At 37.8% G+C, this 16,400-nt stretch overlaps 4 protein-coding genes across 6 annotated transcripts; 2 read left to right on the top strand and 2 right to left on the bottom strand.

Moving 5' to 3' along the window:
• Nucleotides 1-2,169: 2,169 nt before the first annotated feature.
• LOC141834826 (bZIP transcription factor 53-like) lies at nt 2,170-3,420 on the top strand. Its single transcript, XM_074722199.1, has one exon. The coding sequence runs from the start codon at nt 2,722-2,724 to the stop codon at nt 3,154-3,156; it is 435 nt and encodes a 144-aa protein (XP_074578300.1). The 5' UTR covers nt 2,170-2,721; the 3' UTR covers nt 3,157-3,420.
• A 799-nt stretch (nt 3,421-4,219) lies between these two features.
• Nucleotides 4,220-6,639, bottom strand: LOC141835260 (nuclear intron maturase 3, mitochondrial). The gene has a single exon (XM_074722694.1). It carries the CDS (start codon nt 6,611-6,613, stop codon nt 4,343-4,345), a length of 2,271 nt encoding a protein of 756 aa, XP_074578795.1. The 5' UTR covers nt 6,614-6,639; the 3' UTR covers nt 4,220-4,342.
• A 276-nt stretch (nt 6,640-6,915) lies between these two features.
• On the top strand, nt 6,916-12,156 carry LOC141834306 (cytochrome c oxidase subunit 5C-like). Of its 3 annotated transcripts, XM_074721679.1 has the most exons (3): nt 6,977-7,035; nt 7,113-7,171; nt 11,711-12,156. In XM_074721679.1, the coding sequence occupies exon 3, from the start codon at nt 11,737-11,739 to the stop codon at nt 11,929-11,931; it is 195 nt and encodes a 64-aa protein (XP_074577780.1). In that variant the 5' UTR covers nt 6,977-7,035; nt 7,113-7,171; nt 11,711-11,736; the 3' UTR covers nt 11,932-12,156. The 3 variants fall into 3 exon arrangements, with proteins under 3 accessions (XP_074577781.1, XP_074577779.1, XP_074577780.1); XM_074721680.1 differs by lacking the exon at nt 7,113-7,171 and having other exon boundaries at nt 6,916-7,035; XM_074721678.1 differs by lacking the exon at nt 7,113-7,171 and having other exon boundaries at nt 6,926-7,058.
• Nucleotides 12,157-12,602: 446 nt separating this feature from the next.
• On the bottom strand, nt 12,603-13,779 carry LOC141835272 (nicotianamine synthase 3-like). Its single transcript, XM_074722703.1, has one exon. It carries the CDS (start codon nt 13,735-13,737, stop codon nt 12,763-12,765), a length of 975 nt encoding a protein of 324 aa, XP_074578804.1. The 5' UTR covers nt 13,738-13,779; the 3' UTR covers nt 12,603-12,762.
• Between the last annotated feature and the right edge of the window lie 2,621 nt (nt 13,780-16,400).

Genomic DNA, 16,400 nt, shown 5'->3' with positions numbered 1-16,400 from the left:
TATTCGAAATTAATAAGCTCTGTAAGGACAATTAGCATTTTAACATAAAAAACGTTGTAACTTATATCAAGAGTTGCATAAATAATTAAATATATTTAATTAATTTAATATATACAGCAAGAGAACAAATTAATTTATTTTTATTGAAATTTGATTTAAATTATTATCAATGAATTGAAATTTTTTTTATTAATATTTATCGTTTATATAACATTTATTTTGTCTATCTAATAATTTACAAATTGACCACTTGAATTAAAATCTAGTGTTAAACTTAGAATGAATATAAAATATTTTTAATGAAGATTAATAGTTATAATTCTTTTTAAACTAAATGGCATGAAAGTTTTATTTTAAAATTTTTGAAAATTGAATTTTAATTGAATATTATGTTTTAAGTTAAAGAAGAGAGAAAACTTAGTTACGATAATTTTTTTCTATGGTTGAATTGTGTTTTATCTGTAAATATCGATTTTCAAACCTTAAACAAAAATATAGAATTATATTTGTTAAAAAAAGCTTTAGAAAATCCAATATTTTCCATATATTAATTGTATATTAAGTAGGTATTTTGAGGTTAATTGATTATTATTATTATTAAAAATGATATAAAAAATATAAATAAAAAGGAAACCTCATCGTTTAATTCTATATTCTAAATCTGAAAAAATTTAGATTGAAAAAGAAAATACAACTTGGGAAAAAGTTAATCAATCACAAAATCTAACTAAACACTCGATGGTTAACTTAGTGACAAGGGAATAAGCAATTTAACTTTGGAAGGCATTAAATGATGAGTTTTAAAACTAAATAATTATGTTAATTTTGGAAGGGGAGCATTGATGTGATTCTTTAGTCCCGGGGCAATGGTATCGTAGTGGATATTCAAGTTTGATTTAAGTTATCGTCTGCGGTTCGATATAATTTTTATTAAAAGATGCTGGGCGTTTGGGCTGGCCGCTGCGTGCACTTTCTCGATTTACCCTGGTGGCCGGTGGGAAATTAGTAGATACATAACTAAGTTATTATGAAATATAAAATATAACATAATATTATTTAATTCAACTTATTTATTTAAAGGGAATAAAATATAATCAATTTTATATTTATTATATTACTCATTTAATTTATTTTTAAAATAAATTAATATTATTAATGTTGATATAAATTGATAATATATATATAAAATAAATATAATTTATTTATATATTTTTTAATTTAAAATAAATTTATGTACTTTTAATAAATCATTCATTAAAATAATTATTTTAATAAAAAATTTGTTAAATTAATATATATAATTTGTTAATTGTATTTTAATAAAATAATTTATTAAATTAATAAATATAATTCATTAATTTTATTTTTTAAAGTTTAAAATAAATTTAAATATATTTTAATAAAATAATTCGTGAACTAATAAATATAATTTATTAATTTTATTTTTTAATTTAAAATAAATGATCTTTTTAAAAATTTATAAATATTTTAATTAAAATTTATTGAATTAATTAATTCGATTTCAATTAAGTTCCACGATGCATTTCACATAACTCAGTTTAAAAATCAGAGGATAATTATAAAAAAAAATCGTTAACTTTCAAAATCGTAGAAAATCTTAGACTGTCAAAGTAATTATATTTCCATATTATAACTCATTTGCTGACGTGACGATGATACTATATTGCTTGAGAATCAATCATAATTCAAACTATACAAAGTTATTGATAATCTTGACAAGATAATCAAAGTTATTAATGATAATCTTCAATCAAATGCCCTCTTAATTTTTATGAATTATACAGATTAAACTAAAATTAGTGTGCAACATCAATACTAGTTGCTCTGTAAAAGTTTATAAATACATTAGTAAGGGCGGAGCAAGGAGAGGAGATCACAACGGTCAGTCTTCTTTAATGCAAAACACGTACATAATTGCTAAAGTTCGCAAAACGAGCACAAGCACACGATGTGCTTGCTGGTTTAGCTCAGCCAGGTTGGAGGCTTTGATGCCTCCAGCTATGAAAACGTTGGCTTGACAAAATGTGGATGACCTGCGAATGAAGTCATCGCACACGTCTTTGAACGCTCAATTCTTATCCAGGAACGCCCCTCCCCCTCTATAAATAACTCCCCTCGCCAGCTTCTCTCCCCTTCTTCCGTTCCTTTGGTTGGTGGCTCGTTTACGGCATTGACTTCGTCCCCTGTCCAGCTAAGTTTTCTTTCTGTTTCTTTCTTTTGTTTCTGTCGCGTTATTATTCTGCTCTTGTCGCTTGCTGGGATCCTTCTTTGGGTTCGAATCCAGCTTCAAAATCACCCCTTTCCGGCTTGGTTTTGCTCTTTGGCTCGTTTTCCTCCAGATCCGTCTCCCAAAATCCGATCTTTCGAATCCTTATTCGTGAAGACGCCTTCTTGTGTTCTTAATCTACCGCCGTTTGCTTTAGGTAATCGAGGAACATTTGTGTTCTTGGTGTTTGCGTCTCTAATCGTGTTAGGGATCATCTTCTAGCCCTTTATGCATCTCGCTGCTCTTAGCGTCTGCTTGCTCCACTCCTTCTCCGTCGTCCTCCTGTACTGGTCTTATGTGATCTCGTGAACTGATCGATCCATTTTGATTTAGGAACTATTTTTTTGTTTGTCTTGATTTTCTTTTCTAATCCGGTCTCGGACAACTTAGAATCATAAACTGTAAGTTTTCTACTGCTAAAAAACGAGAGAGCGATGTCTTCCTTGCCTGCTCGACGAGCTTCGAGTTCCGAAGAGGAATCGAAGCCTGCGATCGAGGAGAGAAAGCGTAAGAGGATGCTCTCCAACAGGGAGTCGGCGAGGAGGTCGAGGCTGAGGAAGCAGCAGCACTTGGACGTGCTGGTAAGCCAAGAGGCGCAGATCAAGACCCAAAACGCCAAAGTCTCTGAGCAAATCCAAGTGGTGACGCAGCGGTACAAGGCGGTGGACACCGAGAACGCCATCCTACGTGCGCAGCTCAACGAGTTGACGCAGAGGCTGCAGTCGGTGAACTCGGTGCTGCGCTTCGTGGAGGAGTTCAGTGGGATAGCCATGGACATTCCGGAGATGCCCGACCCCATTTTGAAGCCATGGCGTCTTCCTTGTCCGGCGCAGTCAATCATGGCCAATGCTGAAATGCTTCAATTCTGAAGTGTCACAGTAGAATTTGTCTTTGTGAATTGTATTACAGTTTGTAACTTCTCTTCTTGCAGTGGTTATGTAGTGAGTTTTGGTTTTCTTGGTAACCTATGTAGTTCTACCCTTGGTAGATCTTCAAATAGGATGTGAGTGTTGTTTCCTATATGTGATGCAGTCTTGGGTTTGAAGTGATTGAACTACTGTTTAGTGTGTTGCTGAAAATATTATTCGAAGAGATGATAATTGCAAATTATTCCTTTTATGTTTACCATATTACGATGAAAACAGTAGTAGTTCTACCTGCGTTTTGTTAACTGATGTTGAATGAAAATATTGTCGAGCAACTGAAATTGCACTTGTAGTGTGGAATTTTGTATCCTCTGGTATAAGCAATGCGTCGAACATCTTGCTGCAATCAAGAACAATCTCCTGCAGCACAATAAGGAGATAAACATAATAAGGAACATGAGCCATATAACATGATTCCACTTTAGTCTACGATCATTGCTGAGAATCCAAACCTAAATAACATGAGAGCAAACACAATCATTATGAACGCATCTACCCTTATTTTTTGCACGCTAGCAGGCTTGCCTCAATTGCAACTTTGCTTTTGCATTCATCATATGCAACAGCGATAAATAGAACTTGCTAGGAAATTACTAAACTGACAAATCAGACTGCAAGATCATGGAGTACAGGACCTCATCATTTGTATTGATCATGGCCCCATAAATAATCCATTTGTCTTTGTAAAAACATTTTTTTCTTCTAATCGCTCAGTAATTTATCCCAACAAGAAAGCATATAGAATATCCTTAGAATCTATAGAAGAATGAAAACTTTCCTGAGCACCATTTTCTGTGTTTATCTTGTGGTCATCATCAATCTTTCTTTTCATACCTATTTCTTTCTTTATGGGAAGCAGGGCTTGGAACTGATCAACTGAGAGAAAAAAATCTCACAATTAAAAAAAGCCATGCCATAGCTCTCCCACCCGGTGATGACTTTGACAATTTAAGCCCAAAACTTCCCCATCCAGGGCAAACTCATATAAGCGAGAACATGAGCTGAGTAAGGTAGCATGGCAAACAAAAAACTACTATGTGATCCCTCCGGGGCATGATGAATCTATGGATGCCTCCATAAAGGTGGCAGAAATTTGAGTGATTCTGAAAGGCTCTTCCAGGACAATTTGTCAATCCTCAACAAAGGAAGTGCCGTCAATGTCTTGAAGACAGATATTTCCCAATAGTAAATCACTTGCATGCTTTGAACAAAGAGGGAGACATTTTCTATTGAAGCTCTCATGTATAGCACCCATTCCTTGAACCCACTTGTTTTCGTGAAGAGGATCCACATTTAGACGGTTTTGCAGTAGACGTATTCTGTAAAGAGTGGTTTCAGTCTGCTGACAGAAATGAGCCAAGCAGGGGAAGGTAGATTCATTGGTTGCTAATCTGACCAATATGAGAGTTAAGGCGCCATCCACAGGCTTGGGATCAGAGAGGTTCTTATCCCCCATCATCTTCACTTCCTTCTCAGTTGGGAAGTGCAGTGCCTCTAGACCATGTGCATCTGTTACCCTCAGATCTTTGGTATAATGACTAATGGCCTGGCGCTTTGTAACCTCATGCTTCTCTGCCAATGTCAAGAAACATGAGAACCTCAAATGATAGGATACAATTGTCTTCACCATTTTGAAGTTACGACAGCAACAGAAAAACTTCAACCATCTCCTACCCACACCTGCATACCACTTTATTATATCGGCATCATCCAGACATATGAGCAATTTGATAGGCCTTGGCCTTCCCATTGCATTTGTAAACCCAGCTAGTTTGACAGCTCTTCTTACGAGCTGAATAGGGGCATTTACCCTCATTTTCAACTCTGTCAAATCGTCCACAGTTCTCTTAGCATATTTCCTCTCTTCTTCTTCTTCTGCTAGCCTTTCTTCTTCTTCTATGACCTTACTAGCTTGAACAGGCATCATATATTGATCAACCTTCTCCTGGAATTGGTCATAGGATTCTACTAGTTCAGCAGGCAATTGGTCCCTAATCCTCTTTAAGGACAAGAAATCACCTGTAGTGAGCATCCGGTGCCAATGCCAGCAATTTTCTCTTGACTTGAAATATTCCTGCACCACTTCATCTGCCCAATTGGCAAAGATTTCCCTGACCTCACGCTCGATGTGGAAGTCAAATTCAAATTCATGGCCGCATTTGAGCTTCTTAAAAAGATGGCTCAAGATCTTCAAGCCAAGGTTCTTCCGTCTAGTCTCACGAGCATTCTTCAATTCCAGAGCCTTTGCTGCCTTTCTTTTCAGATACTTCTTCTTAGCCCGAATAGCCTTCTCTGACATGGGCGGGTGAAGGACTGAAGGAGGAACTGCCTGAAGCTCCATTCCTAGAAAATTCATCTTCTCAGTGACAGCACTATGGATTGAGGTCTTCAAACTATCAACCTTGAGCTCCAATGTCTCCACTGAGAACTTCAAGATCCTATCTTTAATATCCATGGTAAGCAATTTTGAGCCAGAAGTGACCACCAATATCTCGTCCAGGTATCGCACTGCATAAACCCTAATTGGTTTGTGAAGAACATAAGAAATTCCAGCCTCTTCATTATCTACAAGGCCGGAAATCATGGGGTTTTCGTTTTGGATTTCGACACGGATATCTTGAATCTCCCTATCCAGGGCGTCGAAGTATATGTTGAGTATCGTAGCACTAAGACCACTTTCCTGTGGAAAACCACGGCCTAATTCGACTCCTCCGAGCTCGATGGCAATGGCCTCACAGTCAAAGAGGCGTTTGACGAGAGAAATTAGGGCAGGATCCTCGACCTTCTCCTCCAAAACAGCAGCCAGGCGACGGAGGTGGAGGGGACCGAAGGGCTGGCGACGGAGGACAACGCGAAACCACCATGTGGGATTTTGGACCCTGGCTTTAAGGTAACGGATGGCGGTGTGACGCCCAATGGATTCCCTTCCACCGTAGGCAAAGGTGGCAAAACGCTTCTCATAGACGACTTCGAGGGTCATCCTCACGGCCTCGACGACGACCTTGAGCTTGAGATTGGGGAGGGTGAGGGAGTCACCCTTCTTTCGCGAGGGGACAAGGATGGCGCAGTGAGCGGAGGGATCGAGGAGACCCTGGCGGAGCTCTTCGGCAAGGGCATCGACCGAGAAGTGCAAGGCAGCGGGGGAGGAGGGAGGGAGGGAAGGGTTGGAGCGAGAAAAGAGGCGACAGGCAGCGGCGGCGAGAACGGAGGGGGTGGCGATGACGGAAGGGAGAAGGTGGTGGAATTTCCCGGCGCGGTACTGGCGGTAAATGAGGGATTCGAGGTCGGACGGGGAGATGGGAAGAGGGATTTCGATTGGGAGTGGGGAAGGAGAGGACGAAAGGAATCGAAAGGAGGAAGGCAGAGACCTGATACTCCAAGATTTCAGCCCTAGAAGCATCGATCTTCGCGGGTGGCAGACCGGCGGAGGAGGCGGCGGCGGCGGACGGAGGCGTCAGTTTGGCAGTCCAACACACAGGTCCTGCTGCAGGACCTGACTATAAACAGGTTGATTTGGGTTCGACTTAAGTTTGCACAAACCCACACGAAACTCGTCTGGACTAGGGAAGTAGGATATCAAATAACGGCACGGTGTATGGACACGACACTGTACGATTTGTCCTGTTATAAATCATAGAGAATAAAATAAATAATAGGTAAACTGATGGGTAAAAATGAAAAACATTTTTTTCCGGTCAGAGAAATTAAAAACTTTACATGCCAATCGGATCTGCCGTTCTCCGTTATTTTATCGAACAAACGCTATCAAATCTAGAACAATCGACGCCGCTGCACGCCCTCGCTGCTCGTGAGAGAGAGGAGGTCTCATCGAGTTCCGACGAGGGGTTCTCTTCTTTCTCTTTTAGTTTATTTCTCTAATTCTGCCTTCTGCTATGTAGATCTGGGTTAACCGTGCCTCTTGCCGATTACTTTACGGCTTCTCGTTCGAAGTTCACAAGTTAGTCTGCGCTTAATACGATTATAACTTTGCAGTAAAACGCAGAGATTTTTATGGTTGATTTTGCGTGATGACGGAGAGGCACGATCTAGGGTGTTAGGGTTGAGTGTTGGTGTTAATTTGGTTTCGTGTGCAATCGATATATTAAGAGTTGCGCTGCGAGCGCAACAGTTTTAAGTTCAACCCTTTGCATTTCTTACTTTAATGAATTATTTAACGCATACTTTTATGGTGAAAATATTCATGCGAGTCTACAAGTAATTTCATATGTTACTTCTAGATTGAGATTCTCAATCAGTTACTTTGCATCATCACATTTTTTCTGGTGTTTGTTATTATTTTCACTGAACTCTATTCTACATGCTAATTACTGGGAATAAGTTCCATTCAGCTCTCCCTAAACTTGACAGCATGTCTAGAACAGGATAAATTGGATATATTTTATTTTAGGTTACTCAACCTGAAGAGTGAAGACTAGTAAGTATTAGTCTAAGCAAGGATAATAATATGTTTTGGAACCACTTTATTATGCATAAGGGCTTCTATTAATTTATGCTGCCATTAATGATGTGTCGTTTTTCCTCCTGAAAATGACGAGATTGAGAAGATGCTGATTTTCAGTTTTTTGTAACGTAAACTATACCCTTACTAAAGGTTCATTTAAGGCTAACCTTAATTTCTAAGGGGAGCATTTGTGAGTAACAAATGTGGAAAAAAGGCATGGTGTAAGGGTATTTATTAAATTCTTTGGCGATGTCATATCTTTGAAGCCTTTAGAAAGCAACTTTTTAGTTGAAACATGAAGAAGCAATTGTAGTGCACTTCATCAACAATATTTCTATAATTTACACAAAAACTGCTGGATTATTAGTGTCATCATCAGATCATATGATTATTATTATTTTTCCTGCTGAACTATGAAACAAGAAGCTAGCTTATGTTTACCAAATAAGAGTACAAGAACTATTATAGATATAGGTAATGTCCAACAACAAATCTATCATCGACATCTGTAATGGATCCTAATCATTAACATGAATACAACAATCAAACTACTAGAAAATGCAACACCAACTAAATCAAACTTCTAGAATGGGAGCCTCTTGCAAATCAAGTTAAGGTTGCGTACAATAGATCCTTCCCCGAGATCCCGCATTAGCGGGGGCTTCATGCACTAGGCTGCTCTTTTTTATATCAACTATCAATCAGAACAATGATGAAAATACTAAATATGATGTAACTTCTCATGCTCCCAAACAACCAATTGAATGTGATTGAACAAAACATGGTGTGTGACTTGGCATTACATTTCAAAATTCTATGTTCTAGTTCATTGGTTAGATTGGTCTAAATTTTAATAGGTCTACAGAAAATCAATTAAAGTTAGTTCATTTTATAAAGTGGTAAGAAAATGTAAAATATGATTAAGAATTATATGGACTTGTTTAAATATATTTATGCTCCAAAGTTCTAAAATTATTTGCATGGCGTACATACAACAATTTTATTATTCTAAATTCCATTGCATTGGGTGACCGTTGTACTGGTTTTGATTTGGTAAAATATGGAAGTAAACCCCCTCCCTTTATATTAATTATTTTTCACAATTTTGAGATTTTTTAGTGTTTATACTAGTTTATATTTCCTATGAGTTTGTTCTTTAACAAGGACAAACCTAGTTGTTCATGGAAAATATAGTTATTTTGCTTTCTCTTTCCCATTTCTCTGCTACAAGTTTATTATGCTTTTTTTTCTTTTATTGTTGTATTCTTTGACAAGAGTAGACAATTTCATTTGTCTGGTTGATTTTGTATTTCTTTTAATTCAAGTGCTGGAATACAACATGATTACATTGTGCCTTACATGTTCATATTGCCCTTTTAAGTCACTTTTTTTTTGCACAAGGTTTCATTTATCTTGGTTTCTCAATAGTTATGTGATGCCATAAAGTATTTCTACTTGAATTTTTATCCATTTTTCTAAAAGAAGAGTTACATGATTGGTAGCCAAACATTTGTGTGCTCAATTCAAGTATAACAAAAAAAGATAGTTCAAACTATTTACGGATGGCTACACGATCCTATTCTATCATTTGGCTCGATGCAAGGTTTTATAGCTAGTAATATCTAAATATTATAGTTTATTTTAAATTATCTTTAATATAAGTTTGTTTAGTCTCTCTATCTCTTCAACCTTGAATTGCTTTGACTTGTCTAATTGGAAAATCTATTAGTCATACTTATTATTTTCAATTTATCTTAATCTATTTCCTTTTGCTTTATCTACTATTTGCACTACACCTAATTGGTTTTTGATAGTACACGTACATGTTTATACTTGGTTGCCCAATATATTGACTGTAAGAGATGGCTAACTCACTTAGTCTAACAAGTGTTTTCTTTTAGCATATGAGAAACAAGGAATATCACACAAGAATTTATAACTCCTATCCATTTTAATTATCTAGTTTGGGGGGTGAGAGGAGTTAGTAGAGAGAAGAAACCTGGCTTTTCTTCCCCATTTATTATGTTTAATTTTTAATGGCACATTATATCCTTTTGCATGAAGCGCCATCATGTTAGCCAAGTTGGGACAAATTTGTTACACTTTTCATGGTCGAGAAGTAAGACAGTTTTTTTCCCTTTTTTTAGTTTGGGTATCCATTTGATACTCCCTATAAGTTTGAACTCCATTATGAGATTTTTATTTTCTTCATTGTCCTTAGGAGTTCATGAGAAAAAAATTTCTTCTATTTTCATACATTCACCTTTTCGTTTCTTTTGGTAATCATACATTCAGCTCAATTAGTCATTCTATTGAACTGAGATTATTCATTTTCTGAGAATTTTCTTAAAAGTTTTAAGTTGCAATATTTTTTCAAAAGTAAAGACTCTTCAATGTTGGCATGGAGGTTCCCACAAATGACCAGGATCTGTGCTGATCCTGTATGCAAATCAGTATTTGTAAGAAATTCACCCAACACTCGCTGTTCTTGTATCACTAGTACACTTTTCCAAAATCATAATCAACAAATTGAAATGAATGTGAAAAACAATCAGATAAAAAACCAAATTGTCATTTTTAACAGCTATTCTGAATTTCTACTCTCTTTCATCCCAACAGACTTTTTATAATTTAAATCCTGAAAGTGCCCTTCACTTTGAATTAGAAATTCATTTAGGAATTTCTGTACTATTGCATTGTGTGCTTACAAAAGAAGGTTATCTTAATTGATCGTATATTTGCCATGACATCAGTTTTTTTCTAGCTTTTTGAGTATATTGCACTGACATGAACTTTTGTGTGGCTATCATGTACCTTCTACATTGTCATCAATTACCAGTACCAGATATTGAGTGTTAAAATGTGAAACTTTGTTTGAAAATTTTTGAAGTGGTGTAGTCTCTTTGGTATTGGGTTGTCAAATTTGACATTCTAAGGAATCAGATATCCCAGTCAGTGTGTTAAAGATTTAAGGTTCATTACTCAAAATAATAAATGTGAAGACTTTCATGAAACATGTGTGGATCAAATAACCGACTTAGAGCATCTGATTCTAATGTTTGCATTGCAAAACATATTTTTGTCTTGCTGTGCATGTTATTTAACATGATTCATAGTATGCTATAGTATTTGGGTTTAAGTTTATTATCTCAGGTGCATTTGTTTCTTAGCATTCGACCTTTCTTACAAGATACATATTGTTGTTTAGGTGAAGATACAATGGGCTAGGTACTTTATTTTTTTGTTTTTTGGCCATTCATATAGCCTATGCTTTATTTGGAAACAAGGATTGCAGCATTGTTGGTGTGATTCTCTTCTTTCTGTAACAGTTTCCTATATGATGAGATATCTTTCTGTAACAGTATCTGACATGAGTATATGTTTCGGTGTCAGTGTCCTGACTCCTCACCTTAATTTTATATTTGTTTTTTTACTTTTGGTGTCTGAATCAGAGTATTGGGCGCCTCACATTGATACAAGGTAGATGAAGAGGGATATCATTCATAAATGTGACTGTTTGGCTATGAGATATTTTTTATGTAGTTTTGGACAATCAAACTCTTTGTTGTTTGTTTCAGTGCTCCAAAGGATTCAAAAGGACACCTCAATTGTGTGTCTTAGTGTAAGAAAGAAGCAGTACCAACTTGTTATAGTTCCCAATATACTTTCAAAATACTATAGTACTATAGTTTATGTACTTTCACTTGTGCTTTATGGATTAAACCAGTAAGAAGCCTTCATATGATTTCAGATGGTTAGTTGCTTCCCAGTCACCTCTCCTGTCTGCTTTCTTGTATTCAACTTATTGTTTTATTTGTGGATCACATATGTTGGTCAATGAAAATTTACTTCGATCTTTAGATATACAAAGCACTTTATTAGGATTTAGTACACCATGAACTAGCTCAAGGGGTATATTTAACATGTATAAATTGGAAACTTTGTATTTCTACATCAAAGCTTTGTCCTTAGTAGTTAGATTGTCAATTAACCCTGTTTGTTTGTGCCCTCAGTTTCGTTAGCTTCTTGTTTCAGATCTTTGAAGCTCGCGAGAGGAATATATGGCTGCCCATAAAGTTGCACATGCTACACTGAAAGGCCCTAGTGTGGTCAAGGAGATCTGTATTGGCTGGACACTGGGACTGTTGGCTGGTGGCCTCTGGAAGATGCACCACTGGAACGAGCAGAGGAAAACAAGAGCTTTCTACGATATGCTGGAGAAGGGGGAAATTAGCGTAGTTGCTTTAGAAGAGTAATCATATAATCGATCCTATCCAGTGGGATAAAATTTGGTGGCTGTTATTTCAGAAGACATCTATTTTGCTTTCAGTATCAGAAAAATAAAGACCTGCATCCTTGTCTCGGAAGGTTCTGCCCTATGATCGCACTTGTTAGTCTTGGATTCAAATAATCTTGGAAAATGTTAGCAAACAATAGTTATGCTACGGTCCAATTCTAAGAATATTATGTTTGATTCATAACATGAGCAAGGTCGAAATAATTTTCATTGTTATTAATTTGTATGCTTACAGTGTCTATCCAGGTTTTGTTGTTCCACTCCCTCCTGAATAAATAAAGCTGAAACATGCCCTTTTAATGTGTTTCCCCTCAAGACTATTGACCGTATACTAGTGAACAAGCGGTCACCTTGCCTGCATGTCTAGCGAACATGCCCTTTTAATTTCTACGTGGGCCACACAAGTCTAAAAGTGCGATCTCCCGTCATGATAAATTCATCTTGCTCTCGAGGAAAACAAACAAACAACAATGCTATCCTCACCGCGTTTGAAAAACGCAACCCCAAACAATCTGCAACATTGAAAGAAAGAAAGTAGTCTTTACTTGCAACAAGACAAGACTACAGTGTTCATTTTGGAAACAATACATAACATCATATAAGATTAACTCACAAATTATTATTGCACGATAACAACACACAAATGCCATTTTTTTCCTTGGCAAATGGTAACCAAAGCAAAACATTTGAAAAAGACAGCTAGCGTGCGTACGGATACACCATTAAAATAAAAGCTTACGTAGATATAGTTAATTTTTATTATATAATCTTCCTTGGATTAATCGTCTCATCATGAGGATGGCAGTTCTTCCAGCCCTACCTCCTCTATGACGCTTCCGTGGCCGAAGTGATGAAGCCCCTGCACCTTCTCGCAGCATTTGCAGGGCCTCATCACTGCCGGCGGCGGCGGCGGCGGCTGATGCCCCCCGGCGTGCGTGGACTTCCTCGCGACGATGACCGAGTTGATGACCTCGTCGTCGGGGTGGTGCACCGTCAGCACCTCGAAGCCCTTGAGGTCCTCCGCCGGGTCCACCACCGGGTAGAGGAACGCGCGCGCCCCGTGGGCGCTCCGCGCCACGAGGAAGGCGCCCGGCGCCATGTGGCGCGCCAGGTGCTCCACCACCCGCACCTTCTCCTCGCGTTCGACGCCTACCAGCGCCGCCAGGAACACCACGTCGTACCCCCGCAGCGCCTGCGTCACGCACATCACGTCCGCCGTGTGAAACGCCAGCCGCGCTGCCAGGTCGCCGCCCCCTCGCACCAGGCGACGCGCCCGCTCGTTGGCCGCCGCATCGATGTCATAATTGTCGATCTGCGCGGCGGCCGGCATGTGTTGAGCGGCGAGCACGATGGAGCTCAGCGGCAGGGGCCCGGAGCCGACGAAGGCCACGCGGGTGGGCGCCGGGGCGTGCCGCGCCAAGAGCGTGTACTCGAGGTGGCTCAGCTTGAGGTAGTTGTTGTAGTACGGAAAAAGTTGCAAGTGGTCGAGCGGATTCTCGAAGGAGGCCAACAGGTCGGAGTAATGGCACTCCATGAGGCCCTCTGCCTGGCCGCACAGCTTGATGAGCTTGGCCCTCATGGCCTGCACCTCCAAGCTCAACTTGGACACATCAATGGCCACGACAGGGATGCACGCGTGGACCAGCTCAGTGAAGAGCGCGTCCACCTCCTTGGATGGGCTCAGGTTGCTGAGCTTGGAGATCCTGCCATAGATCTCCGAGATCCTCAGAACAAGCACCAACTCTTCTTGGCCACTCTCTCCCATTGAAGAACTCTCGTCGATGACTAGATATTCAAAGGCAGCCAGAGCTAGACGCCACACTCCCCAATGCCAGACGGGGCTCTGTTATATATTGTGAGCCCGGGGAAGGGGGACGTTGATTGTGGATGGAAATTACAGAGGAGGAGGTGCGTATTTCTCTTTTTTATAATCAAACTATACACATCGATCATACCACAGAAAATCTAATAACGTTTGGCAACTAACTCTATCAACCGTGCCTCTTTTCTTTCCTTCTCCGTTTCTTCTTCTGAAAAAGACAGATAGAGGAAGAACCAACAAAAAAGACAACGTAGGATTCCATTGACTCCGTTGTTTTCACACGGGGCGTGACGAAGACACCCTTTGGCAAGGAAGGAAACCACGGGGGTATTTCGGTAAGATCAGATTGTAGTCGAATCGGTTTATGCTTTATGACTTTCTGATATTGTAAAGTTATTGCATCAATTTTATTCCATTATATTAATCCATCAAAATAACTTGTCAAATAATATATATATATATATATGTATCCATGATTCATGCATTGGATGGATGCGTTCCTTTATAAAATATACAATATAGTAAATGTAAATAAAAATTAGGATGAAGATCCACTTCGCCCGGGCTAATCTAGTGAATATCTCTTTCTGTGACACTTGTCATAGATGAATTTTGCACTGGATCTACTCCTTGATAAAAATAATAAAAATAAAGATGTTTGATTTAACTAAATAAACACAATAATTAGCTGCGAATAAAACCTAGCTTCTTGCATCAGAGGTTTTGTGCTCGGGAATATATTGAGTTCACACTGCACAAAGTATGTAAGAATGCATGCGTGAGGTTTAGCTTTTTAATTAATTAAATGCTCGAACACTACGGATAAACTGGGCCGGGTGTCGATCGACGTTGTGTGCCATAATCATTGATTCATTCACTTCATGGAGGAGTAACGACAGAAATAGTTTTCCCTGTTCTTGATCAAACAATGGCAGAAGGTGCATGGTTCCTTTATGATGGTGGGCGGTGGCCATTCCACCTAAAATCTGTGGTCAAGTGGCACCCTGCGTCGGAATATATAGCAGCACTGTTCGTAGTCAAATTCCGGCACTATCTTGCAGAGGAGAACAACCTTCTTTTGCGACTACTCGACGCATGCAGAGAGATGGACAGACAGGCACGTACAGATCCCTCGTTGACTCCTGTCGTTCCCACGTGCCGTTCTTGAAAGCCTCGGAAAAGCAATGGCAGAGGGCCGACGATGCTCGCTGCGACTCACTTACAGCCAATCAATTCGATGCCGATAACATTGAGAATTAATGCTCTCGAATTAAAGATGTCTTGTTTGGAAAAAAGATAAGCCCTGCAGAAAGAGTACTTGTGGAAGGTCGTCACTGTGCATGATTGGTGCCGCAGAGCTTCTGAAGTTCTGATCATCTCATGGCTCTTCAAGGAGACTCAAAGAAGGTCTCACGGTTATAGTGTAATGCTAAGATGTTTTGGTAGTTAATTAGATATTAACGTTGGGATTTTTAATTATCACATTGCGGATTAATTTCCTCTTTAAAATAACTCTGAAACGTTAGCAGTGAGGTGATACATCTTTGTACCTTTTGATTTAAATTTATAATTGATGAAAAATTTTTATAGTACTAAATTAATAACCTTTGAGATTAATCAATTCAAAAAATCAGATACTTGAATTACTATAAAAAAATAAAAATCAAGAAGATATTATTTTTTAAAGAATCATTAAAAAAACATCCCATTTTGATTTTTTTTATTAAAAGAGTATTTCATCCTCATGTAAAATGACATCACTATTCTTCCAGTATTGTTCTTATTATTATTCCGTCTAGATTTTCTATTTAAATTCTGAATTGATCGACTGTGTTATAACAGTTATAAAATCGTAGCTACTACACAGTTGTAGTAGGTATGAAATTTGGAACTACTATAATAAAGAGAAATAATTTTAAATTAAATAAAGAAGATTAAAATTCTTATAGTCTAAGACTGAGCCATTATGGGTAACTAAATGTAACTATTTGAGTGAGTTTCAATTTGATATATTGTGTGTCTCTTGATTCGATTTGAGATTAAAATTATGATATCTTAAAGTTTACCTAATATTCATAGTTGTGACAACTACAAAATTGTAGCTATTACAACACACCTGATCAATTCAAGATTTAGACAAAAAATATAAAAGAGATAAAAATACAAATATTATAATGAAGGGTACTTAGGTAATTACACAATAGGTGGGACGTCATTTTAATAAAAGAAATCAAAGTGAGATACCCCCTTCATCAATATTCAATGTAGATTAGAAGCATGCTTACAGGCATAATCGGAAGTTGATACTCAAATGATAGAATTACTACAACCTAGATCTCAGGAGCTTAAAAAGAGATTTTTTAAAAATAATTTAGGCATTTGGGGGCTTAGCCCAATCTTTTATTTTGTTTATCGAATAAACTCTAAGTTAAAAGTTCACCTCTAAAATATCCAATTATACTTCTTTTATTATTTTTAAAATTATTTTATTATTGCAATTATACGTTTTAAGAAAAGGATATTTGGTGGAAATAAGAAGATTTTATTGACTTTAATGCCGGTCAATAATTAAAAAGGAAAGATATTGTTTTTTTTTATAAAAAGAA

Source organism: Curcuma longa, chromosome 9, assembly GCF_044706935.1.
Source record: "Curcuma longa cultivar G26 ecotype Majalengka, Jawa Barat chromosome 9, ITB_CL_G26_1.1, whole genome shotgun sequence".
NCBI lineage: Eukaryota > Viridiplantae > Streptophyta > Magnoliopsida > Zingiberales > Zingiberaceae > Curcuma > Curcuma longa.
This window is presented reverse-complemented; position numbering and strand designations above follow the sequence as displayed.

What these genes read in the sequence shown, in the direction of transcription:
- LOC141834826 (XM_074722199.1), top strand. Translation starts at nt 2,722, where the DNA reads ATGTCTTCCTTGCCTGCTCGACGAGCTTCGAGTTCCGAAGAGGAATCG.
- LOC141835260 (XM_074722694.1), bottom strand. Translation starts at nt 6,613, where the DNA reads ATGCTTCTAGGGCTGAAATCTTGGAGTATCAGGTCTCTGCCTTCCTCC.
- LOC141834306 (XM_074721680.1), top strand. Translation starts at nt 11,737, where the DNA reads ATGGCTGCCCATAAAGTTGCACATGCTACACTGAAAGGCCCTAGTGTG.
- LOC141835272 (XM_074722703.1), bottom strand. Translation starts at nt 13,737, where the DNA reads ATGGGAGAGAGTGGCCAAGAAGAGTTGGTGCTTGTTCTGAGGATCTCG.